The following is a 27,661-nucleotide window of genomic DNA, read 5'->3' as shown; positions in this document are numbered from 1 at the left end:
TTAACCAGAAGATGCTGTGGGGAGTATTTTAGCAACATTTATTTACTGCAAGGGGAAAAAAAAAAAAACCAAGCAGCTATCTGCTTTACGTTTACAAATCACAACATGAGAGAGACAGAAAAAAAACAGCCTAACAACCGTCAGGCTCCTCCTGACTCCTTGTTCTCCACCCAAACTCTTCAGCTGGCGTTCCGGGAACCACTTCTCCCCTGGGGAGGGAGAAAAGGGGCGTGAAACAAAGAGATGGAGTCTAGGCTTGGCCCCACCACCTACAGGCAGCCATCTGACTTTGGACAAATTGCTTTATTTCTCCAAGAGTGTGTCCTACCTTGTAAAGCGGCAGTGATAACAGTACCGCTGTCAGGGTCAGGGCGAGGACTGAATGACATAATCCAATGTATTCTTTGATTTCTCCTAATCCTTTGACCCCACCCTGGAGCTCTCTCTCCCCACACCTTCATCCCACTCATCCTGTTCAATCAAATCACATTGCTTCCCATTGCCTTTAGGACAAAGCTCCCATCCCCATGACAGAGCACGAAAAGGCCTCCAGGATCCTGCCCTGCCTTCCTTCTCTATTTCACCTCTCCACACACACCCCCTCTGCCCCGACTCCCCAACATACCAAACTGTGTAGAGAGCCCCCCAAACGTGCCACGCTCCCCAGCACCCCAGCCCCTCACACCTGCATCTGCATCGTTTCAAATGTCAAGTTCTCTGGTTCTCAGCCATCACTCCCACCCTTCAGATTCTCTTTGGCCCTGGAATTACTGTCTTACACTCTGCTGCAGAGGGAGCGAGGCAGAAAACCAAGGTGGTATTCCAGCAGGACCAAATCCATTGAAGATATCTTCTCACGCAGTAATAGCTAACAGTGGTTGAGGACATACTAAGTGGCAGGCTTAAATAAAATAAAGGCGTTAGATGGATGAACTTACTGAATCTTCACAACAACTTCTGAAAGCAGTTACTGTTATTATCTCCCGCTGAAGCAAAGAGAGTGAAATAACATACCCAGACACACAAGCTGAGATAGTAACTCCAGGGAAGTTAGTAAATATTATTCAAAAAGAGGTCTCACAACAGGAGCGCTCTGGCCCCACCCTACAGCGGATGCTCTGCAGCACCAGAGCGCGCTGCCTCCTCCACAGACACCATTAAGGCAATTTAGTGCGAGGTATGATGATGACCAGGCAGAAAGCAGCTCAGGAATATGTGACTGGACCCCAAAGAAAATGTCCCCCAAAATATGAAAAGCAGAGCCAAGCAGTAATAATATCCAACCCTGAGTTTAGTATATACTGTGTCCAACACAAAATGAACACACAAGACACACATGGAATCTCTGCTGTAACCTAATCATAATGAAAAACAAAAACTGCTGGCTTATTTCCATTGTGCACTGAAGTTGGAGAAATATACATTTCCCCCCTAATTCGGATGATTTTATGAGCAATTTCTATGAGAAACCTGAAATATCATAAGCCAGCTGCTTAAAGTTCATAAAGTCCAAAATCATTTCATTTCAAAAAATAATTTAAATGGATATCCACATTTTTCCTTAGTGCTTTTTCTCCAGTGCCCTCTAATGGACAAAAGGTGAAAAAGCAAAGAAAAAAATGCATCCACCAACTACTCCAAACTCTTACAGTACACATGACATTTGCTCAAAGTAGATCTTAAGGTTCTCAACACACATATACACACACACACAATGTTAGCTATATGAAGTGATGGGTGCATTAACTGGACTGCGGGAACCATTTCACAATGTATACACATATCAAATCATCACATTATACACCTTTAAAAAATCACGTTGCACAATTTAAATGTATAAAATTTTATCTGTCAATCATACCTCAATGAAGTTGAAAAAAAAATTATTCCAAACTCTTCGTCCACTACAAATAAAGCTTTAAATATCTTCTCTTAACCTGGTAGACCCAGAAATCTACCTAAATCAGGTATCTCATGCATTAAAATCTATCCTACTTTAAGACAGCTTCACCTTTAAAAATTATTCAGATTTTTAATTAAGAGCCATAAAATTATACATTTGCTTTGATCCAGTGTATCAACTTGGGGAACATACAAAGCAAGAAAATATCAATATCTTTTTTTTAAATAACAAAGCTGTCAGACCAGTGCTCATTATAACAGCAGAAAACCTGACACAGACTAAATGACCAACTCTAGCCGAATGCATAAGCAAATGTAAAATGTTTAAGCAAATTTACTTCATATCTCAATCTGCCAGGCTTTTAGAGATGGTAATGCATTTTCACACGCACATTCTCATCTGACTCACAACTCTGTGAGGAAGGCAGAGGCTATGGTCCAGGTTTCTTAGACAAGGGGATTGAGGCAAGAGAAGATTAAGTTTTGCCCTTGGATCACCAGGTCATAAACTGGCTGGGCCAGACCCTGAACCTACATTCCACCCACTTTTCATTCTTAACAGCTCCTCTGCCATGGCCTCTAAAAGACAAAAGCTACTAAAAATGACAGAGGATTTAAAGAAATGGAAAGATATACCATGCTCTTGGACTGGAAGAATTAATACTGTTAAAATCTACAGATTTTAATGGGACCCCTATCAAATTACCCAGGACATTTTTCATAGAAACAGAACAAATAATCTTAAAATTTATATGGAATCACAAAAGACCAGAATTGCCAAAGCAATACAGAAGAAAAAGAATGAAGCTGGAGGTATAACTCTCCTAGACTTCAGGTAATATTACAGAGCTACAGTAATCAAAACAGTGTGATATTGGCACAAAAACAGACATATGGCTCAATAGAACAGAATAGAGAGCCCAAAAATAAACCCACAGACTTACTGTCAATTAATCTTCGACAAAGGAAGCAAAAATATACAATGGAGAAAAGAACCTCTTCAGAAAGTGGTGCTGGGAAAGCTGGACAGCCTCGTGTAAATCAATGAAGTTAGAGCACTCCCTCACACCATACACAAAAATAGACTCAAAATGGCTTAAATACTTAAAGATATGATACCATCAATTTAGAAGAGAATATAGGCAAAACATTCTCTGACATAAATCATAGTAAAGTTCTCCTGGGTCAGTCTACCAAGGCAATAGAAATAAATTTTTGGGTCGGCAAGATTTAAAAGACCGACAACACCTGGGGGTTGGCAAGGGTATAGAGAAACACATTCCCATCTCTCTTTTCTCATCTCCTTACACTGTAATGAGAAACAAAAATGTTTTCAACTTTTTACAGGGCAATTTTGAAACATCAAAATCATAAAATTCTCTTTGATCCAGAAATTTCAATTTTATTAATTTACTCTTAAGATAAATTTATATCGGCCACAGAAAATGTAAGAGCAAGAGTGTTTATTACAGGAATCAGACAACACCTAAATGTTAGCCAACAAGAATCAAATAAACTACCAGACATAACTATGGACTACTACACAGACATTCATATTAATTAGGCAGATTCGCATCACAGGACTAGAAAGCTGTATGTTAACTGGGAAAGACCTGTTTGTAGACTTGGAGTACAAAATGATTCCATCTATGTAGCCCAAAAGATGAAGTTATACCAACATGCAGGTGTGTTTGTAAAGGCAGTGAAATGCCTGGAAAAATATTGCCAAACTGTAAATTTCGGTTACCTGTGAAAAGTCGATTTAGGAAGAATAGGGACAGAGGACCATATTCTTTGAATTTTTTAAACATATGTAAACAGGGTATTAAACTAAATGAAACTCAAAGGGTCAGATCAAGTTATTAATTTTCAAAGGCCTGAGAACCAGTTTAACAACTTTAAAAATGCCTCTGTCACATCAAGGATATGAAAGTGCAGAGGGTATGGAGATAATGAGAGAGGATTTTTGAGCATTTCTTTGGAGAATGTTAGTAAGGTATGGATGCGTGTATGTGTAAAAACAAAATTCTGCTGAACGACTGGAAAGTATGCTGCAGATACCACGGCACTTGACCCTTGAAATACTGCAGAATTCAGCTCCGAAAAAAGGCCGCAATCCTACAGAACCACAACAGCACTGTTACAACAAAGAAAACTAACATAACTCTAATATTATCTAGTAAAAAAAACCCATTTCAAATGTCCTCAAATGTCCAGGCAACGGCCTTTTCTCTTTGATTCAAGATTAAAGTTTATACAATGCACGTGTTTCCATTTCACTCCACTTTCTAAATCTTAGAACAGTGCCCACCCATGTTTTACTGTTGTTGTTGTTGTTTATGATACTGACTAAAGAGGTTGGCCTGTTGCCTCCTAGACTGTCCTGTATTCTGAATTCATCTGATTGTTTCCGCATAATTAGATTCAGGCTAAACGTCTTCGACACAAAACTGCACAGATGACACTGTACACACCTTGCTACATATACATCGTACCAGGAGGCACACGTCAAGCTGTAATATAAATAATGATGCTAAGTTTGATTCTTTATAAAGTTACATTTTTCTACTTGTAATTAGTAAATAACCCACAGGGCATTTTTCCCCCACTGATTTATTTATTTTTGGCATGTCTAAGTGGTTTAGTTTCTGGCATGATATTCTGAGGCTATGTGAGTACCTGTTCCTCAAAGACATTTTGCCCAATCCTTGCTTAAATCAGGTAGTACACTAGGGACTGCAAACAGGTAATTTTTTAATTCTATCATGCCTTCTCTATTTATAAATCTGGAAACCTTCTGTAAAGACTTTCTCCTGTGCCTCCCTTTTTTTTCCAGTAGCACAAGGATTAATTTTGTTTAGTCTGATATAATATAATTCATTACATTCATTATATAATCATTACACTGATTTCAAATGTTCAAACTGTCACACATTTGGCCCATGGGAAACTCCTCAAGTTGGCTCCTCTGTCAGGACACTATTCAATAAACTATACGAAACATTCTACACATTATTATAAAACAGGCTTTGTGTTAGATGACTTTGCCCAACTGTAGACTAATGTAAGTGATCTGAGTATGCTTAAGGCAGGCGAGGCTAAGCTATGATGTTCGGTAGGTTAGGTGTAGTAGGTGCATTTTTGATTTACAGTATTTTCAACTTACAGTGAGTTTATTGGGACATAACACCATCATGCGTCAAGGAAGAGTTGTACAATGCTTTCAGTGAGTTCTGAGTCATTCTAGCAAATTATCAAACCTGAGGGGGTCATGACAACCCCCAAATTTATAACCATTTGATCAGAAGTGCAGGTTGGCCCCTCTAAGACTTAAAGCTATCACTGAAGTAGGGACAGTCTCATGCAGGACTATGCCCTAAACCTGTGGGGTCTGACATTAACTCCAGGTAGTATCAGAACTGAATTGAACTGGGTGCTAGTGTCAGGACATGAAAGGTCCTTCCCATGAGCACAGCTATAAAATATTTATAAGCACACACTTTAATTATAAATTTGCAAATACAGTGTGACAATAAACACTCATTTATTAAAATCTTAAGTTCATATCAGCCTCCAAATCAAACCCAACACCATCTGGAAATCACATTAATGCATATGGATCTGCCTTTATTATATTTCACAATCGGACAACGATACTATACCGTGTGAATATATCATGTTTTTTTCAACCGGTATCCAATAGTTGTTTGTTATGTAGCTGCAAGGCATAACCTTGTGCAGATGCCGTTCTGTATTTGTAAAGATACGTCTTCAAGGCAAATTTATAGAGCTGGGCCTGCTGGATCACGGGTAAATGGTGTGAGTTTGGTAGACTGCCAGCAGCCCCCAATGCGGGTGTACCACTCTGAACTGCCATCAGCAAAGGGCAGCTACCTGTTTCCCCAGAGCTCACCAATTGTGTGTGCCATCCAACTTTTTGAATTTTTGCTACTTTGACAGGTGAAAATGTATGTCAGTGTACTTTGAATTTGCATGTCCTTCATTGTGAGTGAATTTGAGTATTTTTTCATATGTTTAAAGTCTATTTGTAGAGCTTTTTCTGAGACTTGCCTAGTCAAGTGTTTTGCCTATTTTTCTCTATTAAAGTCTTTTTTTTCATTCAATTTTTAAGAGTGCTTTGTACAGGGTGGGGGATTAACTCCTTCTTTATAACATAAGGGCCGAATATTCTCCCTCACTTTATCATCTGTCTTTTGATTTTGTTTACAGCCATGCAGATTTTTTGAAAATCACTGATATTCAATGTTTTATTGCATCTAGATTTTGAATCATATAGAAAATCTTTCTCTAGGTTACAAATAATGCATCTTATTCTTTATTTTTTTTTTTTCAATACTGAGATCTCCAATTGGAGATCTAACTCAAACTGGAGTTTATTCTGACGTGTGTATGAGGTACAGAGCCAACTTTACCTTTTCACGGGTAGCTATCCAGTTGTCAACATCACTTAACTAAAAGTATATTTTCTTAGTTAAACAGGGGAAAATATTTCTCCCTGGGAAAATTCTCCACGGGGAAAACATACTTTTTTCCACGTTTATCATATATGAAATCCCATATATCCTTGGATCTATTCCTGGAATTTTACTCTGTCTCTCTCATCAGGAACCAGTTACCACAGGTTCACTTACAGATGCCTTGTAGTAAGTTTCAGTATCTGGCAGGGCTAGTCTTCCCCATTACTACTTTTGCCAAAGTTTCCCTAACTATTCTTTCATGTTTATTTTTCCAGTTGAATAAAACAGTATAGCTCAATTTAAAAAAAAAACTTACTGGAATTTTTAATGGGATTACATCAAATGTATGTGTTTACTTAAAAGAACTGACATGATTACAATATCAAGTCAGTATCTAAAAATAAGGGATGTCTTTCCATTTGTTTACGGCATTTTTATATGGTCTAGGAATGTTTTAAAGTTTTCCCTGTATCAATTTAAGATTATTTCTTCTTAAATTTATTCCTACATACTTGTCTCTGTGGCTCTTGTAAATGGGGTCTTCTCTCCCACTGTAGCTTCTAACTGGTTATTATTTGGAAACATAAAGACTATTGCCTTTTTCCCTTATTATACCCTGCTACCTCACTGAATTCTTTCATTTGAGTCTGTGTTAATTTCATCATTGATTTTCTTAGAGTCTTTCAAAGTGTTACTTCTTTTGCTTCTAAGGCTTACACATTTGATACATTTCTAGTTCAGGATATTCTCATTTCCCAAAACGCACACATAAATTGAGACTTTATGTTTTTATACTATCATATGTGTCACCACAATTTTAGATCATTGGAATCTGCATAAAATCCTACTGCCCTGTCCATTCTCACACCCATCGAGTCACTGAGACAACGACAGCCCAGACCAGCATTTGCTAGATTCCTAGGGCCGCCACCTGTGCTGTCCTCAACACACACAGGCCACCGTGCCATCCCTGAGCCCGACACCACTCCGTCTGCGACAGAGAACCACTTCTACACGAGAGTTCCACTTGGAATCTCAACACGAGTCAGTCTCACCATGCCGCTTGCCCGTCAGCTTCAGCCACAGCCGTGAGTGGAGTCCCTCTGACCATCTACCCTTCCTCAGTTCTGCCTTCCTTCTGTGAGCTCACTTGCACAGGGCTGAGAAAGGAGATTTTCACAAAGCTCATGCCAAAACTGGCAAACAAGTATACGAGTCTCTAAACAGGAGGCAAAGAATGGAAACTAATGGTGAGCTCAGGTGGCCGCCGCCCCAGCACAAGCGCCAGATGTCAACCGACTGCGGGGCCCAGCTCACCGCTTCCCAACACGACGGTACCTTTTCTTTCTTCACGTGATCCATGATTTTGCCGAGGTCTTCAACATCGATGACAGAATTTAGGCTCTGATGGTCCTCAGAACCAGACTCTTCCTCACTGGTGCTTCCAACGGGCTCCTCCTCCTGGAACATCAACACTTCAGAAATACGTGGTGCAAAGGAGCAAATCATCTAACAATCCCTCCCAAACTGTGAGTTCACTGGATGGACCAGAGATGTTTTAGGCTAGAGGCCAGCCCGCCTCAGGCCAAATCTAAAGGCACTCATCATTTACACATTCTCTATGGCTACTTTTTCGGTACAAAGGCAGAACTGAGGATTGCAACAGAAACCACATGGCCCACAAAGCTGAAAATATTTACTAGCTGGCCCCTGACAAAAAGATGTTTCCTGACCCCTGCTTTAAACAAAGAACCAACCAGAATCAACCATTTAGTGAGGAAATGCAGGAAGAAGGAAGAAGGAGGAACGGAGCTTGGCTCTGAGGTTTCATTTCTAAGTAACTGGGATGGGGTCGTTTACTAAGATGAGAAAGCCTTGGGGAGAAACAGACTGGAAGAGGGGAAATGAAGAGCTCTGTTCTGAATCTGTGAAGGAGGAGATACCCCAGACATCCAAGTAGAGATTTTAAAGAGGCAACTGCATATATAAGAATAAAAATCAGGGTAGACCGTAGAGCTGGAAAGACAAACCTAGGAATAACTGGCATAAAGACAGTATTCAAAGCCATGAGATTAGGTCAGATCATCCAGGAAGAGAGTCTCAACGAAGAAAAGAACCTAGCACCGGGCCTTGAATCACTCCAGTATCAGAGGTTACACAAAGGAAGAGGCTCCCAAGATAAAACAGAAGAAGTCCACGAGGATGAAGTCATGAAAGTCAAGAGGAGAGAGCGGTTCAATGAAAGAGCAATATTTGACAAATGCTGTTGAGGTCAAGTAAAGTGAAGACAGAACTCTCCACAAGGCTTGACAACGTGAAGTCCCTGGAACCTAGAAAAGAGCAGGCTTGCAAGGGAGGGGGTGGGGGGCACATGCAGAGAGCCAAACGGGAGTGGGTGAGAGCTAACTAGTAAACTGGGTCTTCAGCTCCCAGCTGGAGGATGGACTACACTGAACTTCTCTCCTGTAGAAAATAACTAAAACTAAATAATACCTCCCAAGAGAATAATTTTAAATGTATCAAGGAGTTGGCAAAAATGTAAAGAATCTAAAGAGGACAAATATGGGCTAAAAAGGGGAATCCTAGGAGGTAAATGAGAAATGGAGCTCAAAGTATCTGCTGAACTCCGGGGAACCTATTTTGACAGTGGGACAGGACAAGGGAAGAGCAGGTAACAGCTGAAGAGATGATACCAGGAGGAGAGTCTAACACAGAAGACCAGAGTAATAGCTGGGACTCCACAGGCTGCATCCTCGGCGTTAAGGTAAACTAGAAAAAAATGTTCTGTGCAAGCGGAGAAAGCAAGAAAGACAGGCGGAGAATTTAGGGGAAAGAACAGAGCAAAGGATAGATGGTTAGAGGAATTTTATTCAGAGATTTTAAGGTTTTTAGGAGGGGTGGAGAAGGAGGATTATATAATAAAAATTCAGAACCATAAGGTTCTCAAAAACAACACTCTTAACTAGACGACAATGGATCAACACATTCAATTTTCTGAAAGAAATTTACTCCCATCCAGAATTCTATACCAGAATTCAAAGCATCAATCAATTGTGAAGGGGGGATAAAGACACACAGATATGAAAAGTCTCAAAATTTACCTCTAAAACACCCTTCCTCTGAAAGCTCCTGGAGAACGTGCTCCAAAAAACTCAACAGTCAACCGAGAAATAAGAAGGTATGAGACACAGGAATTAGGGAACCCAAGAAGCTGGCAAAAGGAAGGCTGTGATCACAGTGGAGGGAAGACACAGGACTTCAGCTGCACCAAGACCATCTAAATAAATGGAAAGACATCCCATGTTCATGGACTGGAGTCTTCCAAAGTGATCCACAGACTCAATGCAGTCCCCCATCAAAATCCCAACAATGTCTTTTGCAGAAATGGAAAGACTGCTCCTCAAATTTATATGGAATTGCACAGGATCCAAAAGAGCCAAAACAACACTGAAAAAGAAGGACAGGGATATATATAACAAATATAAAGAACTCTTAGTACTCAACAACAACAAAACGCCTAATTAAAAAAGGCACAAAGGAGTTGAGCAGACATTTCTTCACAAAAGACATACTTTTTTGGGGGAGGAGGAATTATTTAGGTGTATTTATTTATTTATCTATTTTTAAATAGAGGTTTTAAAGATTGAACCCAGGACCTTGTGCATACTAGGCACGCACTCTACCACTGATCTACACCCTCCCCCCAAAAAGACATACAAATGGCAATAAACATACGAAAAGACGCTCAATATCATTAGCCAACAGAGGTAAATGCAAATCAAAATCTCAAGGAGATATCACTTCACACTATTTAAAAAAAAGAAATTTTTTTTTAAATAGAAAATAAGCGCTGACATGGATGTAAAGAAACCGGAAGCCTTGTACGTTGCCGGTGGGACTGCAAAATGGTGCAGCTGCGGGGGAAAGCAGCTTGGTGATTCTTCAGAAAGCTGAACACAGAATTACCCATACGACCCAGCAATCAGTGAAGAGAATGGCTGCTGGGGGTGTGAAGACCAGGAAAGCAGCAGGCCAGGGCGCTGGAGAAATCGTCTACATGGGTGACTTGGCCACGAAGAAGAATGACAGGAACAAGGGTGGAGAGAAAGAGAGGGAGTCAGAATGTAAAGCTGTTCCTGAATGATGCAGGCGACCAGGTGGCCCAGAGACAACAGCTGTGAAGATGGCAGTGGAGACACAGCCTGACGGTGTGAGCTTCAAAGGAACTGGGGTATCTGAAGGTGGAAGGAAGAGAAATGTTTAGAATGTGAGGAATGAAAGAGAGGAGTCTGGGATGACCTGTAGCGTTCAAGTTTGAGTGACTGGGGTCATGAAATAAGAGAGGTCAGGAGAAATATGTGGTTTGAGGGTAAAAAGATACAAGCTCAGCCTGGGACATATTTAACTTCTCCAGGCCTGTTCCCTAGTCTGCAAACTGGTAGAAACCTACTGGACTCCAGCAGTGCAGGGATTCAAGAAGAGGTTCAGGAAAGCATCCAGCACAACGTGGCTTACCCTAAGACCCCACTGAGCTAAAACACCCCCACAAGTTTCAGATCTTCCTTCCAACCGCAAGCCAAGGGAAAGACTCCAGAGGAAAGGCTCAACATCTCCAAACACAGGAGGAAGGAGCAAGACACAGACATGTAGGCTACGGACCTCAGCGTCTCTCTGATGAACTCTGTCTGGAGGGTGAGGCCCTGGCTCCGTCCCCTCTGAGCCACGCTGATTAGACTCGCATTTGCCTTTCTTGCAGTTGCCTCCACAGGATTTTTTCTCTCCTTTACGAAGTGCCTGTAGCCGGGAGATGAACTTGGCCTTCCAAGCCCTGAAGTCGGCCTCAATGCTGCCGTGTTTGCTTTTAACCACATCGCAGTCACCCTCCCCTCGGGTCATCACGCGATGGGCACCGAGCATCCAGAGCCACTTGTCCACATTCTTCCCCACCTGCAAGAGACAGAGACAGGTGAGCTGTAACACAGCCCTCCCGGGTGGAGGCCCTGCCCCAGGCTGCGGCTCAGCCCAAGGGGCTTCAGGCCCTGCCACCCTGGCCCTCAGGGAGTTGGTACATTCTGCTAAGATTCTGCACAACTTTTTTATTTTATTTTAAACACAGGGCTGGACAACCCTTTTCTTAAACTTAAGGGTTAGTAGCTAAAGAAGAATTTGAAAACTATTCTAAGTCATGGTCAGAATAAAATAGCTCAGTAATAAAATCAACTTGTTCCAAAATGTAATAATAAAGCCTCTGAGGCCAAAGATCATTAAACAACTAAGTACAAATGGAGCCCATTTGGCAAGACTCTTGATTTCGTAAGCCAGACAGGCATTTACTGCAGTAAAAAGCACTTAGGCTGAGGCACGGGGATTTTTCAAGACATACCATTAAGACCTCACAAACTCAACAGGCTTCCTGAGTGGCAAAGCAGTAAGCAAAGTATTTACGTATCTGCATTTTTACCTTTTGTCTAATCCTTTGAAAATATGGGGGGAAATACACATCTTGATATAAGAACTAAATGAAAACAACTTTTAAAGAAAGATCTCCACCTTCACCTTTACTCACTTTGTACCAAAGACAGGTGAGCTAGGCTGGGCCCATGTCTGTGGAGAGGCAGACAGAATAAGCAAGTTCTAGTCACCTTTTAGAACCACTGAGCAATGGAGAGGCTCCAAGTTTTCCTTTTTTAAAGTACAGAGAACAGAACACAAGAGAAAAGGAGCCAAGTTAACTTCACTTAGAAAAAAGGTCCAAGAGAACAAAACACAATTAATAGAATTTTATTACATAAAAGGCAGTGAATGTCTTTCTTTTATTTCCCTTTAAAAATTAATGAGTAAAAGACAATGAGTTCAACTGTATAAAGAGTTCTCTTGGGCAGTAAAGGCTGTTCAACAACAGAACAGGTAGTTGAGAAAGTCCAAAGACTTGGCGATCTTCCATCCACGCGGCCCTGGGGCCAGGAGGCTGGACTTGACGACCAAGAATCCAGGCCACTAAGGCCTTATACAATAGGAGGCATTTTCACTCATTTTATTCAATAAAAATTTACTGAGAGCCAACGACCCATGTAGCAATTCCCAGCTATAAAGAATGATACAAGGTGTTTATTATTAAGTACCGAGGTTTGAGGATTCCCTCACATATACACACGTAAGTGTACATGTGGGGGTGAATTTTTTTTTTTTCCAATCCAAAGAGAATTCATCCCTACAACTCAACAGGTACCTACCTTGTACCTACCTTGTTGAAGTGGCTCACGTAGGCAGAATTTCCCAGGCCAAACACGGCATATTTCATACCCTTCAGGTATGTTTTGCCAAATCGAAAGTCACTGGATGCTTCCTCCAACCATTTGCAGAACCACTCTGCGCTCTCAGTCGGTCGACCATCAGTGTAGGTAGCAACCAGGAAGGCACAGACGTTTTTACTGGTAACCTAACCGAGAAAGGAATTGTTTCAGGAGAGCAGTCAAGATGTAAGTCATCTCAGTGAAGAAAATCCTTTTTGAGAGGCTGACATTCACATCATTCTAATCTCTAAGGACAAAGGGCGCTTTCAAAAATGTTACTCATTTTCAACAAGTGAAAGGAAACAGGGCAAGGGCCTTGCACAGGGGAGGAAACCCAGCTCCCTGCTCCTGCCAGGGCGCTTCCTGCTGCTCTTTACCATATAAGCCATTCCATTTCTCAAACTATAAATTTCTATTGGTGCCGATCTGTCATATTGGAAACAAAACCCAAACCAGAAAGATCACTAAAAAATCACCTGAAAAATTAAAGCAATACAAAATTTTAAATATAAAGTGATTTAACACTTGGCACCATCATTTCCACGGAAAACAAAACACATCTTCAGTCCCACAGGCCACAGTATTTTTCATCTGCTTGAATGCTTCTTAACGGTTCCAAATCATGAGGCAAGTTCTAGGCAATCCCTTGTTAATAACTAAGTATCAAAGCTTGCTAATAATTTTTAACACGTAATTTAGAGCAGATTCAGGTTCTCTCATTTGCACTTCAGGGTTTTCTTGGGGGAGAAAGAAATGGAAATTCACTAGAAGGGACTGGCAGACCACAGCCCACAGGCCCCATCCCTCCGGCCTGTTTTTGTAAATAAAGCTTTATTGGAACGCTGCCGCACTCCAGCATTTACATATCGCCCCGGGCTGTTTTGTGCCTCAAAGGCAGAACTCAGCAGCTGCAGCTGCATGGCCCCCAGAGCTGGCTCTTTATGGAAAAGGTCTGTCAAATCCTGCTCCACGTCCTTCTCCAACTTCAGCTGGAGAAATTAAATTAAATTTCAGAAGCACCTGGAGCATTCATTAAACCATCCAGATTTTGATTCAGTGGGGTTGGTCTAGGAGCTGAGAATCTGCATTTCTAACAAGTTCCCAGGAGATGCTGACCCTGCCCGGTCCAGGACCACCCTTTGAGAACCGCTGCTACCAGGCAAACTTCCCTAACTGGGCATGACTAGAGGAGAGGGCAGGGCATTTCTCAGGTGAGGAAATTAAACTTTCACAGCCATTAAGCAATGCCTGGAGGTCACACAGCCAGTAAGAAATTCCTCTGACTCCAAAACCCATATGGCTTCTGCTGCCCAAGTGGCTCCCGACCTTCCAGTAGGCATACGTGTGGCCCACATGCACAGCACACTGCCATCAGTGACACCCCTCCTTGACTGTGAGATCCAAAGCAGGAGGGGACATCATAGCACCCGAGCTTCACCACTCTATCCCCCGCCCCAGGGGAGTCCAACACACCCAAGGGACAGGCCCCGCACCGCTACAGATTCTGCGCACCCCACCGCACACTCAACACCTTGAGCTGACGCTGACAGCTCAACCGACTGAAATCTCTCTGCATGAAAATTGCACTTATTCTGAAGATTCTATTTACCCCAGAACCCAGGAGGTCAATTAAATCTGAAAGTTGTGACTGAAGGAAAAATAAGACAATTACCAACCTCTTCTACTAGGTGATCATCTGGGTCATATTCCTTCAGATCAGTAATTGCCACAGGCAGCTCGAGGGAGGTAACTGCTTCAGCAAGAATTGTCGCAAATTTCTAATAGGAAAAAAAAAATAAAATAAAATTTTCAATAAGCTAAATAAGAAAAAAATAGGCTTCGTTTACTGCTGTTGGCAAGGGACTGAGGCATTTATCATGAAAAACTTCCCGGTGACTGACATTTACCATCATAAACACAAACACTATTCTCACTTCCAGGGTCTTCTCAAGCACCTTTGCGGATGTCAATCATTCAGCTGTGTTGTTCTCACTCTACAAGGACGTATACAGGACTAAATCTAAATTGGCTTTTTGACATTCCAGCTGCTTTGCCCCACTAGAATAATCATATAGACGTACAAGAAGAAATACTTAAGAGGGAAGAGAATAGGAGATGTGAGAACTGTTAGCACATTTCTGGAAGATGGAAAGCAAACAGAAGCAGCTAGACAGATAAAGCCTCAGGGAAGAGTTCGTACATCTGACAGAAAACCTGAGAGGCTCCGGGTTCAGAGCCAGTCGATGGGGCAAAACTAGGAGGGAGTCGTGGGGCCGGGAAGAGCCAGTCAGCAGATAACCTGTCTGTGGGGCAAGGCACACCGAGCCTCGGCAACCTTGACCTTCTAGCCCAGGAGACGCCTGCTAGCTCCTCCTCAAACAGAATGAAGCAAATGTTCGGGGAAAGCTACAACTTCTAGCCAGATCTTGGCACCCCCAGAGATGTCTTCCTCTTTGGGCTAGGTAGCCTAACCCTGGCTCGCCACCGGCCATGACTAAAGCCAAGCCCGCCCGCACCATTTGCTGGGCATCCAGCATGCCAGTCTCAGCTCTGGGCAGCATCGTCCAACAGGGGACAAGACACACATGGTCCCTGCCCTCAAAGAACATCAAGGAACATTCTCGAGGAGCATGTTCTAATGGACAGAGAGAGAACAAACACACAAATGAGAAAACACACAGTATATCAGATGGCAATCAGTGCTACAGAGGAAAGTAAGTCAGGATGAGGGCTGAGAATCCGGCACTGGAGGTACGGGGAGAGCTGTTATCCTACACAGAGGGGTCAAGACAGGTGTGCAGCATAAAAAATAAGTATTTGGTCTTTGTCTCCAGTTCCTGGCAGAGCCCCTAAAACCCTGGGAACTTACTGTCTTTGGTATGCTACTGGGATGATTCACTGGGAGAGGAGGGGGGGGCTGCTTCAGGATGGGGGCTGGTCACTCCAAAACCAACCATGAGATCAGAGGCTTAGAACTTTCAACACCTTGTCTCCCTGTGGGGAGAGGAGGGGCAAGAGATGAAGTTCAGTCAAACATGGACAGTGATCTCATCAACCATGCTTACATAATGAAACCTCCATAAAAACCCGTAAACTGCGGGGTTGGCAGACACACTGATGTGCCGGGAGGCGGCATGGCCAAACGGGATGTGGAAGTTCTGTGCCATCCCTCCCCCAGACTTCCCCCACGCATCTCTTCCATCTGTCTGTTTCTGAGTTGTGGCCATTATAGTAACTAAGTAAAGCAATTCTCTGTGTTCTGTGAGCCATTCTAGGGAATGGGCAAACCTAAGGAAGAGACTGTGAACCCTTGAATTTACAGCTGGTCAGTCAGAAGTACAGGCAGCCCCCAGGACTTGTGACTCGTGTCTGAGGTGGGGACAATCTGACAGTAACTCCGTAGACAGTATCAGGATGTGAGAAGAGGTGTGGGAAAACAACAAGCATTTGGTGTCACAGGAACACTGTCACAGGCCTCAAAGATAAAGAATTGAGCCAAGCCTGAAGGAAATGAGAGAGCAAGCCAGAAGGCTGTCCCCAGCAGAGGGCACATGGAAGTGAAAAGGCCCAAAGGCAGGACACTCGGAAAGGAGATTAATAAGACTGGAGGGTGGGGACCAAGGACAGGAGGTAAAGGAGATAACAGAGAACCAGACATGAGGGCCTCCTGGCCACTTAAGGACTTTGGCATCTACTCCAGGTGAATGAGGGAGTCATTGCAGGGTTTTAAGCCAAGATGGTTAACACAATTTCACTTAAGGTTTCAAAGTCCCTGTGGTTGCTGAGTTGAGAGGACATTGAAGTTGGGAAGGGGCCGAAATGACCACAGAAAGCCAGACAAAACATGAGTGAGGCTGGCTGAGACCAGGGCAGTAACGGTGAAGGCGGTGAGAAGTGGTTGGAATCTGGATGTATTCTGAAAGTAGGACACACAGTATTTGCTGACAGGCTGGATGTGGGTAGTAAGAAAAAGAGAGAAGTCAAAGGTTTTTTCTGAACTAGGCAACTGGAAGAATGACGCTGTCATTTATCGAAATGGGACAGATGACAGGCGGAATAGGTTTGCGCAGAAAATTGGGAGTTTAGCTGTGAGCAGACAAATTTTGAGACGCCTACTACCCATCCACAGGAAGACCTAAGACAGGCAACGGGGGTGAGAGTCTGAGGCTGAGACAAAGAGTCCGGATTAGAAACATAAATTGAGAGGTCACCACCTAACACGTGGTCAGCCCACTAAGGCCTGTGGGCCAAATCCGGTCCTCAGTTTGCTCTATTAAGTAAATGTTACTGCAACACAGCCGTGCTCATCCATTTACGTATTTTCTATGGCTGTGTGCACACGACATCAGCAGAGCTCAATGGCTGCAGCGAAGACCACACAGCTTGCAAAGCCTAAACACCTAAAAAAGGCACATGAAATAAAGTATCTAGCTCTTTATAGAAAAACTTTGCCAAACTCTAGTAAACAGAACTTAAGCTCTAGATAACAAGATCCCTTAGAGAGTGAGCGAGTGCAGATAAAGACACGGGCTCAAGAACTGTGCCCTGGGGCACTCCTGTCTGTGGAGGCCCAGGGGATAAGCAGACACCAGCACATGACAGTGAGGAAGACTGGCCTCGGCACAGGACGAGAACCTAGAAAACGGTGTCCTGAAACTTCAGTGAAAAAAGTATTTCAACAAGAAAGAAACTGTCATGCAGCTAACAGGTCAAGTGAGATGAAGACTGAGAAAGCATTAACATGGGAGCCGCTGGGAGCATCCTGGGGCACACAAGCCCACGTGGAGGCATTCACGCAAAACAGGAGAAGAGAGATTGGAGACATCAAGCACAGACAACGCTTTCAAGGATTAACACTATAAAAAAGACTGAGGTGGTACTTAGAGGGAGACAGGGGCCAACAGGTCACACAGCACACCCTGACCCACCTTGCCCAGAGCATCTAGTGAGAATTCACAACTACTGAAAAGAAGCCTATTTACACAGTTAACAGAGGAAATGCACACCAGCTACCCCATCACTCTGTCCTAAATATGAACGGAAAACCACGGATCACCAAGAACATGGTGAGAATAACAGCAGCAGGAAAACTGAGACAGCAGATAAGTCCGGGGACAGAAAAAGGAATTCATTAAGATATATTATTAAATAGGAAAAAATATGCTATAAAAATTGAACAAAACAGCATTTTTGCAATTAAAGACATAATAACCAAACTAAAACATTCAAAAAAGGGTTTGAAATTGAAATCCAAGAAACCAGAACAGGAAAAAAAAAAGTTACCAAAAGTGTAAGAGAAAAGATATGAGATACAGAAGACCATACAAAAGGTTCAACATCCAACTAGCGGGAGTCCCAGAAATAAAGAACAGAGAAAGTAGAAAGGAAAAAGTTTACCCAAGAAATATTGGCAGAATCAATGCACACAAATCTTTAAAAGAGCCTGAGTATCCACCACCGTGGCTGAAAAAGACCCAACCTAGACGCCATCTCACAAAAGTTCCAAACATCAAGGACAAAGGAATCCTTCTAAAAACTTTCAGGAACCAAAAAAAAAAAAAGAAAGAAAAAGAAAAAAATTCATCTACAAAGGAATGAGGAGACTAGCCTTCTCATCAGCAACACTTCCTATTAAAGGCAACGATGTGATGCCTTCAAAGTTGTAAGGAAAAATTTTGACCACGTCTTCTAGACCCAGCCAGAAATGAATCAATCCAATGTGAAAGTCAAATAAAGAAATTTAGATGGTACAGCTTTAAGAAGGAGGGCTGCTTAACTCATCAACTATGAAGTAGGCAACAATATTAAGCCACTGAAATCTGAGGAACTGACTAATATAGAGTCAATAACTTCCATCTAATGTTGATAAATTTAGAAACACAGCACAAGCTGGTTAGAGAAATAACCATCAGAGGAACTAAATATAGAAATAGTTAAAATAGATTCTCTGAAGAGTAACTTCTCATTATGAACCCTCTGTACGCCTGGGTTTGTTACCACCTTCATGTATTAATTTGACTGACTTTTTAAAAAAAAATTTAAACACACATAAAAGAGGCTATGAATCTTTTATGAGTAATATGAAAGGACTTTGTTTGGCAGCTCAGATGCCTTTCTTACATTTCTTCCAGTCTCCTGCCTCTGCTGCTTAAGGTTGAACCTAATTATAAGTGACCTTCAGTGGTGTGACCTGGAGCAAAGTACCTGCACTGTAGTACTGAAAACCTAAAGTATCATTCTACAAAATATCCACAAGAGGGCAGTAGAACCCTATTTAATACTACCAAAAAAAAAAAAAAAAAAAGACGTTTAAAATTTTTAAATTCATTTTCATGTTAAGCCTTAGGATGGTTTCCTAGAAAGCACTAAATAACTGTGAACTTAATAAAAAGAAGCAGAAGCATCAAGATACAATTAAAGAATGGCAAGCATCTTTCAGCTACATACCTGCAGTGGGTGTCTGAACAGTATTCAAAGCCTATCGTTAACACTTTCAGCAGTATTAGAAATCAAAATACACTTCATTAAATAGATGTGTGAAGTTGTGAAAGTCAGGGCCCATCCTGGACACTACTGTTGTCATTTTTCACTACGCCTACTTCTATACCCACAGGCATCAATAACGGACTTGGAATTCCAAGTCTCCATTCTGCAGAGCAGAAGCAAGCTTCAGAACAAAGATCGCTCATGACAATGACCACCAGATATCTCCCATCAGTTGAAACTGGGCACAAGAGATAAAACCCAACTGCCACCCCAGAAAGGAAAAATGTATGCTGGAAAAAGGAAAAAAGAAGATGAAAAAAGACTAGAAGACCAATTCAGCTCACCACCAAAAGAACGCTTCTCCCAGATTTTCTTAAAAGATCAGGAAACCCAAGGAAAAATATCATAGAAAGCTCTGACCTTTGCTGTACCAGTCTGGGAACCATAGAAAATCTTCACTCCAGACACAAAGATTTCCTTCTTTGGAGGAGACTGACAGCCAGTTGTCATCAAATCCTGAGATGCTTTTGGAACAGTTTTTTCCTGTGACTTCTTATCCTTGAAATAAACACAAGATCCATCAAGTTTGAATCTTTTCCCAATTTCATTAAGGATGAAAACGAGCACAGGTACTGACTCATTTTATTATTCTCTTAATCTTTTGATTGTATTCCTCAAATATTAACCCCTTGGTATAATCTTTAAAGGCAGGGCTCACATTTCTTAAGACTAATGATTCCCATGCTTTCCAGGATAAAACTGTGCTTACTGTCACTGATAATGTGTTTTAGGGGAATAATAGTAGGAACATATTATCTGAAATATTATCTGATTCTTAATTAGCGGAAAGAAAAGAGAAGACCACTACTCCTCAAAGGTGCTAAACAGATTTGGCATTTTCGCAAAACTTTTAATTTTTCGATACAAAATCTTCCTGTATCTTAAAAATGAGACAACTACAGCCTGTCAAAGAGAAAGTAAATAACTTAGTCTCTAAAAACTGACAAGAAAAAATTGAGGGCAGTAAAAAAAATATGTCTAGACAGGAGACACAAAAGTGATTGAAAGTTCCTCTTTAGAATTTCTGTATTTTTCTGGAAGCCTTAGAGAATTTGCATTCTAAATTCTCTATAAAATCCAATGCCAAGTATTCTCCTATAAAAAAAATAACTGCACTTACCTGTTTCCTGATGACAATCTGGAAGCATATCCAAAGGCTAAAGCCAAAGGCAAAGCCCAAATATATATAAAACCTGTTTATCCACAATGATATTAAAGGTGAGGAGAAGTCCCATGTATTCAAAGAAGGATCTAAATGTAAAATGACACATACATGTAATTTTATTTAACGCTGCATATACAAAAATAGCCATCCTTATTTTTGGAAAAAAAAGAACCAACCTTCATATTCAACAACCTGACTAAGAAATCTATTTTAAAAATCAACTCTAATAAAAGCAACACACTATGTGATAACGTGATAAAATTATGGCATTAAAATTAATGCTAACGCAAAAAAAAAGAATATAAAATTTTATCTTCACTTGAATTTAGTATTTGAAGAAGGGAACATCAAGTCAAAACACTTTAAGTGGAAATATGAGTTAATTTTGCTTTGTTATGCTGCTCCATAAGAAAACTTTAAAATACTAACACTAAAAGTATTCCTTTTTTTTTTCTTTTATTTTTAGACACCCACAGCTGCCTGCAAAGGGTTCTCAAGTAACTGACCTCAAGCACCATTTTTTTAAGGGGAGATATGGATGGACCTGGCCTCAAATGTTGAACCTGGAGGCAATTTCAAAAAGCGAAGTCTAAAATTTGGGGTTTACAGGTGCTACGCCACCCTGGAAAGGACCAAAAGTCCTCAATACACGTGGGTAAGGCGGAGAGGCAGTTTTCTCTGCCTTTTACTTGAGGTTAGAAACATAGTTCTAAACTCACCTCTTAGCCTCAAAAGGCAAAAGCCAGTACACAAAAGCAGGGATCAGAACTCCCTCGGCCGCAACGGCACCAGTGCCGGGCTGACAAGGGTAACATACTCCGGAGGAAGGGGCCCGAGGGTCTCAAAAAACGGTTTCCTTCCTTCCCGCCCCACGAACCTTGCCCGCCTGGGGCCCTTACCCATTCTCCTCAGAGCGCGGGCCCTATGGCCCGACAGGAGCCCAGAGCTGTGGACCTAAAAAAGTTGGCGACCGGCGTGGATACTGGGAGACCGACAGAACTACCTCTCAGCATTAGCTGTGAGGCCAGAGCCGAAGGAGCTGGAGGCAGCCATGCCACTCGCAGGCCCGACCCGATTGGCTCAGAGGGCAAGGGGAGGGGCTCAGAGAGGCGCTCCGCCCAGAGCTCGGGGAGGGAAGCCGGAGAGCTCCCTGCTCCGCTCGGATTGGCTCAGAGGGGGAAGGGGCGGGCCAAGAAAAAAAGCACCGCCCAGAGCTCGAGGAGCGGAAGCTGGAGCTCTCCCGGCTCCGCTGGGATTGGCTCAGAGAAGGAAGGGGCAGAACCAGAGGGAAGCAGGGTGGAGACAGCAGTGGTTTAGGGAAAAAAAGGGGAGAAGAGGTGAGCATTCAAAGAGACTAAGGGCGTCATCAACCAAGTGCAACCTGTGAGCCCTCTTGACTCTCAGTTTAAACACACAGACTGTAAAAAGGCATTATTTAGGGGAAATTTGATTATGGACTGTGAGATACTAAAGAGTTATGATTAACCTGGGTGTATCTGTTAATTTAGATTGAAATATTTAAAGATAAACCTCTTATGATTTGCTTTAAAATACTCCAACAAAAAAATGAGGGAGAAAGAAGGCGGGCAAAATGTTAATAATTGTTGAAGCGGGGTGATGGGTATACATGGCGGGGGTCATTACGCTTTTTTTTCTCTACCGTTTTTTTGTTAAGGTTTTTCTGTAAAGAAAGGTTAAAGTGGGCGTGGCCCTGAACCCGGCGGAACAATGAGGCGCAGGCGCTGAGTTTCCACCCGGTCACCAAACATCAGCTCCACCAGCCAATCAGAACTCTTTAGTTCATTCGCGAAATAATTACGTCAAGGAAGAGAGCCTCTTTTCAAGGGCGCAGAACGATGTCGTAAAAAGGACAATGCGCAGGCGTTTTTGCGGTCTCTCCCTCGCACAGTTTCCGCAACACCTGGCGCTTGCGCAATAAGTCGGTTGGGTGTATTGTGGCGGCCCGCCAGGCGGACTTAGTCCCGGCGCCCGGCAGTCTGCGGGCGTTGCTGTGCTGCGCGCCGCCGGGTGATTACATCGAGCCGCCGGTGGCCCTCAGGCCGGCGGCGCAGGTCTGCCTTGGTTCGCTGGACCTTGGTCTGTGAGCAGCCACAATGTCAATCTTCACCCCCACCAACCAGATCCGCTTAACCAATGTGGCCGTGGTAAGGATGAAGCGAGCCGGGAAGCGCTTCGAAATCGCCTGCTACAAAAACAAGGTCGTCGGCTGGCGGAGCGGCGTGTGAGTGACCCTCTCCCTCCGGACCGTGGGCAGAGGGGGTGGCCTCGGAGGCGGCCTACCTCTAGTGGTCTAATGAATGGGCCAAGCTGGGGTCTTGTCCGGGAATGAAATGGGAAACTTATTACTGCTGCCCGGGCTTGGCGTCTAAACCAAGCGTTCCCTTTTTTGTTTGGTTGGTTTGGTTTTGCTCTCCTTTGTTGGTGTCATAAAAGCTACAGCCAAGAAACCCTTTTAGTTGTGGTCCTTCTCTCAGAATGATGATAAAGGCGAAGAGCCGTCTTTCAGATCCTTCTATAGTTAATGCATCTGTCCCAGATCTCAGCCCAGCAGTTTCACCAAAGTGCGTAGTGTCTTCACTGCTGCCATCTAGGGATCGGTATTCCTTGGCAGCAGCCGGACCCCACCCCTCAGTGATTCACACTTATTCCCACGATGTTTTTCCCCAGTGAGTAAATGAGAATAAATAGAGTCCAGAATTTTGAAAATGTTCCCTCGGCACCGAGGGTGACTTAGGAGTACCAGTTTCTTACTATTTGTATTTCTTTCTATTGCCGTCTTATATTTAAATATGAATGAACTTGGAAGTTTCAAGAGTACTACTCACTTAGGACTTTCTCTCCTGTCCCCACAAGGGAAAAAGACCTTGATGAAGTTCTGCAGACCCACTCAGTGTTTGTAAACGTTTCTAAAGGTCAGGTTGCAAAGAAGGAAGATCTCATCAGTGCATTCGGAACAGATGACCAGACTGAAATCTGTAAACAGGTGGGTTCTAACAGCTTCAGCGTAATTGACCCTAATATCCATTTGCAGCGTATTTATAGGTATGTTAAACTTTAAAGTATTATTTTTAGGAGTGAACAGTTATTATGCAGTAAGTTGATCTATACAACATCACTTTATTTTTAAACACACATATGTATATTTTTAATGGAGGTACTGGGGATTGAACCCAGGACCTCGTGCATACTAAGCATACCCTTTACCACTGAGCTATACCCTCCCCTGCAACATCACTTTTAATAATTCAGGACATGGATATTTTTTGCCAAAGCCTCCAGAAATTAGATTTCCAACTACACTGCCTCATTTTTTTCCATTTGTATATTTTTAGTGTAATGTACCTGAATGTAGAATTTCAAGTATTTCATCATTTACACCTTTTGCCAAAATTGCCTTTACCCCTCCCCCCACCTAAATAAGTTAAGACTTTGGAACAAGATAATCCAGAGTCTCCTTTAGGCAAAGCTCAAATCATTACCAAATGTCAGTAGCTGAATGTGAAATTTAATTTTCTCCCCAGTTATTAATTCTTCTGGTTAGGTAGCATATAGTGTGTAATAAAAACATTGCTTGCTTAAACTTGTTGGGGATTTTTTTTAGATTTTGACGAAAGGAGAGGTTCAGGTGTCAGATAAAGAACGGCACACACAGCTGGAGCAGATGTTTAGGGACATTGCAACTATCGTGGCTGACAAATGTGTGAACCCTGAAACAAAGAGGCCGTACACCGTCATCCTTATCGAGAGAGCCATGAAGGACATCCACTATTCAGTCAAGCCCAACAAGAGTACCAAACAGCAGGTGAGTGGTTTTTTAACGTTTTTTATCCATGAAAATCAGTGTTCTCTGAGGAAAATATGAAAATAGTTGGTCTGTAATAATAAAGTGCCTTGAAACAGATGGCCCTTTTGAGGCTCATCCATGCTATAGCGTGTATTGGTACTTTATTCCTTTTTAGGACTGAATAATAGCTCATTGTATGGGAAATAACACCTTTCACTCATTCATCAGTGATGGACATTTGGATTGTTTCTTTACTTTTTAGCTACTGTGAATAATGCTACTATGAAATTCATTACAAATTTTTGTGTGGACATAGGTTTCCATTTCTCTTTCCCCAGGAATGGAATTGCTGGGTCATATGGTGATTGTATTTAACCTTTTGAGGAATTGCCCCACCATTTTCCAAAACAGCTGAGCCATTTTACCTTTCCACAGTCCATGTACAAGAGTTCCAATTTCCCCACACCCTCAGTGATGTTTGTTACTGTCCACCTTTTTTATTACAGCCACCCTGTGGGTATCATTCTGGTTTTAATTTACCTTTCCCTAATGACTAATTATTTTGAGCATATTTTCGTGTGTTTTTTGACTCTGTCTTCTCTGGAGAAATGACTCTTCAGAGCCTTTGACCATTTTTTAGTTGATTATTTGTCTCTTCATTATTGAGTTGTAAGAGTTCTTTATATATTTTGGATCCTAGTACCTTATCAAAAGTATGACTTGTCAATATTTTCTTATATGCTATGGGTTGTCTTTTCACTTTCTTGATAGTTTTTTGAAATAACAGAAGTTTTTAATTTCTAAGTCCAATTTATCATTTTTTTTCTGATGGTGGCTTACTTTCTTCATGGCATCTAAGAAACCACTGCCCAGTCCAGCAAAATAGAAACTGCTTTGTTTTTGAATACCTTCCTCAGCCATGCAGCAGAAGCCTCAAAGAAAATGCAGACGTTTTCAATTATGTGTTACAGGCTTTGGAAGTGATAAAGCAGTTGAAGGAGAAAATGAAGATAGAACGCGCTCACATGAGACTTCGGTTCATTCTTCCAGTGAACGAAGGGAAGAAGCTAAAAGAGAAACTCAAGCCACTGATCAAGGTTGTAGAAAGCGAAGACTACAATCAACAGTTAGAAATTGTAAGAACATACTCTTACTTCTTTGCTTCCGTGTCACCAAAATTGTTTATTCTCTAGTCATAAATGTGTAACATTTAGAAGGTTTGAACAGTAAGATATTTCTAGAAACATCTTAACTAGAATTCTGTGTAAAAAAAAAAAAAGTCAAGGTCTATATAAAACCAAATTGTACTTAGTGCATTTATGATTTTTTTTCTTTGTTTTTTAGTTCAGTTACTCATGATAAAATTGTGTTGTCGTACTCGTTTTAGATGAGAGGATAAATTTTACAATGAATCTTCTATTATGAGGAAACTAGACTAAAAGTTCGTCAGTCTCATTTACCACAGAACGTTTTAAAGAAGCAGCAAAGACATCGTGTGTTTGGGTCCTCACCCGACAGCTTCAGACACAGTAAACCCAGCTGTCTGCAAACCCATGTCTTCAGAGCATTTCTGCTTCTTGTCAAATAAACGCACTCTAGAGGATTGTTGAGCTTTCCGCTCTAGATGTGAAACAACACATCTGACACTCTTTGAAGTTCTGAAACCTTTGCAAAACTTTGTACATGGTTTCAAAATAGGCCTTCCAGCTTTTTCTTTTAATTCCTTCGAATGAGGTTAAAAAGAAGTGATTTCATTGAACGATAAATGTTAATGCTAATTTTAGTATGAAAAGGACCGTAGTCTTCTAATCCAGCCACTTCGTCTTACAGCTGAGAATCTGGAAAAGTCCTCAGTAGGGAGGTTAACGCCTTGTCACGGGGTCCTACGTGCCTACTTAAGGGCAGAGGCTGGACTAGAACCCAGTCCGCTGTCCTGTGCGTTGTCTTACCCGATGCGCCACTGAACTGTAGTGGTAGAAAGGCCTTGAAAGTATCTGTAGTGGTAGGGGAGTCTGGAAAGTATGGTGTGTTCGTCTCAGAGGGCGTTAAAACTGGGTTCATTGTGTTGGATTGCTCTTCCTCATGTGGTCAACAGCTGTGTTACATGTTTCAGGTGTGCCTCATTGACCCTGGCTGCTTCAGAGAAATCGATGAGCTAATAAAAAAGGAGACAAAGGGCAAAGGTTCTTTGGAGGTACTCAGTTTGAAAGATGTGGAAGAAGGAGATGAGAAGTTTGAATGACATCCATCAGTCTCCTCAGCTGCCAGACACTAAAGCCTTTTCGTTTCCCACAGTCCTCTTTTCCTTCTGTGATCTGCCACATACTTGCTCAGACGATTTGACATTTTCCATCTGGGCGGTAAAGGTGTGTACCAAAAGACTTTCCTAAGTATTATAATGTGGGGTTAATTTAGTTTTAATTATAAAAAGGGGTTTAGGCAAAAATGAGAAATCCAAGATACAAACTCCAGAGTAGCATTCTGTTGCTGCCTCATGCCTTTGTAGCTTTCCAGGGTGAAAGTTACTGGAGACCACCTTTGTGAATAAGAAGTTAAATTTTGTACATTATAAGAAGATAAATTTGGGAGAATATAACTGTGTGACAGAAAAGGGAGTATTTGCCAAAAAAGAAAACATATAACGTCTTCTACTGATGAAATGTGTGTGTAGGGGTAGCTGACCTAATATAAAGCGTGGATGATGACTTCCCGATGATCTGAGAGCAGGCATAGGGTGACTATAGGACTTAAATAATACTCATCAAACATGCTAACGTAGCCTAGATTATTCTTCATAAAAAATAGTCATTTATTTCTTATTCTTAAAGTTTATAATATATATTACTATAGTTGAAATGATATATAATCAATAAAACCAGTTTTTATTTTTGTTAAACTATGGCTTGTATTTCTAGACAGCTTCCTAACCCCCTTTCTTTTCTCTGCCTCTTATCTGGTAGGATTGGAGAGTTCTTAGCAGGATTAAGCGAGCCTGTGCAGGGCCTGTTCAGTTAAATACCCAGTAAATCTTAGCTAATATTATTTGGGATGTAATTGAGCTTAAGTATTTTAGTATTTGAACCCTTAAATGGACAGTGTGCAAGTTTTTTGAAACCTACTTAACCTAAAAAAGACATAGTCTAGAATATAAAGTAGGGTTTCACTCAAAATAAACATACAGATGTATTTTGTGGACAGTGATTAACCGAGAAAGAGTTGTGACTTGAACAGGTCCTGATTGGTTTTATAAGCACACAGAATTCACTGCTAATACAAGTTCTCAGAAGTGCCCCATTTTACAATAACTTCAACTGAAATTATGAAGTCAAGAGTTTTTTCTTGTAGTGTTGGAAGAAATATTCTTGTTTGGTAACACAGGAACACATACTTTCTGTTAAAATCTGAAATTGAACTACTGTTTTGACACGATCTTTAAGATGACCCCTTAAGTAATTCCATTTTACTTACGTAG

General features: G+C 41.7%; 2 protein-coding genes across 2 annotated transcripts in view; one reads left to right on the top strand and one right to left on the bottom strand.

Moving 5' to 3' along the window:
• LOC105089694 (S-adenosyl-L-methionine-dependent tRNA 4-demethylwyosine synthase TYW1) overlaps positions 1 to 21,454 on the bottom strand; it is a 127,824-nt gene extending 106,370 nt beyond the window's left edge. The window contains exons 1-7 of the mRNA XM_010980788.3: positions 21,284 to 21,454; positions 20,340 to 20,470; positions 19,580 to 19,717; positions 14,350 to 14,451; positions 12,625 to 12,819; positions 11,040 to 11,327; positions 7,719 to 7,841 (exon numbers count right to left, since the gene is read on the bottom strand). Of these exons, the coding sequence (XP_010979090.1) occupies positions 7,719 to 7,841; positions 11,040 to 11,327; positions 12,625 to 12,819; positions 14,350 to 14,451; positions 19,580 to 19,717; positions 20,340 to 20,470; positions 21,284 to 21,287 (981 nt within the window). The 5' untranslated portion in view covers positions 21,288 to 21,454. The remainder of the gene's footprint in view (positions 1 to 7,718; positions 7,842 to 11,039; positions 11,328 to 12,624; positions 12,820 to 14,349; positions 14,452 to 19,579; positions 19,718 to 20,339; positions 20,471 to 21,283) is intronic.
• Positions 21,455 to 22,235: 781 nt separating this feature from the next.
• On the top strand, positions 22,236 to 27,085 carry SBDS (SBDS ribosome maturation factor). Its single transcript, XM_010980789.3, has 5 exons — positions 22,236 to 22,626; positions 23,259 to 23,388; positions 24,007 to 24,207; positions 25,161 to 25,325; positions 26,303 to 27,085. The coding sequence occupies exons 1-5, from the start codon at positions 22,499 to 22,501 to the stop codon at positions 26,429 to 26,431; spliced, it is 753 nt and encodes a 250-aa protein (XP_010979091.2). The 5' UTR covers positions 22,236 to 22,498; the 3' UTR covers positions 26,432 to 27,085.
• The last annotated feature ends 576 nt before the right edge of the window (positions 27,086 to 27,661 follow it).

The sequence above is a fragment of the Camelus dromedarius genome, chromosome 24 (genome assembly GCF_036321535.1).
Source record: "Camelus dromedarius isolate mCamDro1 chromosome 24, mCamDro1.pat, whole genome shotgun sequence".
Lineage (NCBI taxonomy): Eukaryota > Metazoa > Chordata > Mammalia > Artiodactyla > Camelidae > Camelus > Camelus dromedarius.
This window is presented reverse-complemented; position numbering and strand designations above follow the sequence as displayed.

Coding starts and splice junctions, on each gene's coding strand:
- SBDS (XM_010980789.3), top strand. CDS start 22,499: ATGTCAATCTTCACCCCCACCAACCAGATCCGCTTAACCAATGTGGCC. Junction 22,627..23,258: donor GTCGGCTGGCGGAGCGGCGT/GTGAGTGACCCT, acceptor TGTCCCCACAAG/GGAAAAAGACCTTGATGAAG. Junction 24,208..25,160: donor ACAAGAGTACCAAACAGCAG/GTGAGTGGTTTT, acceptor TATGTGTTACAG/GCTTTGGAAGTGATAAAGCA.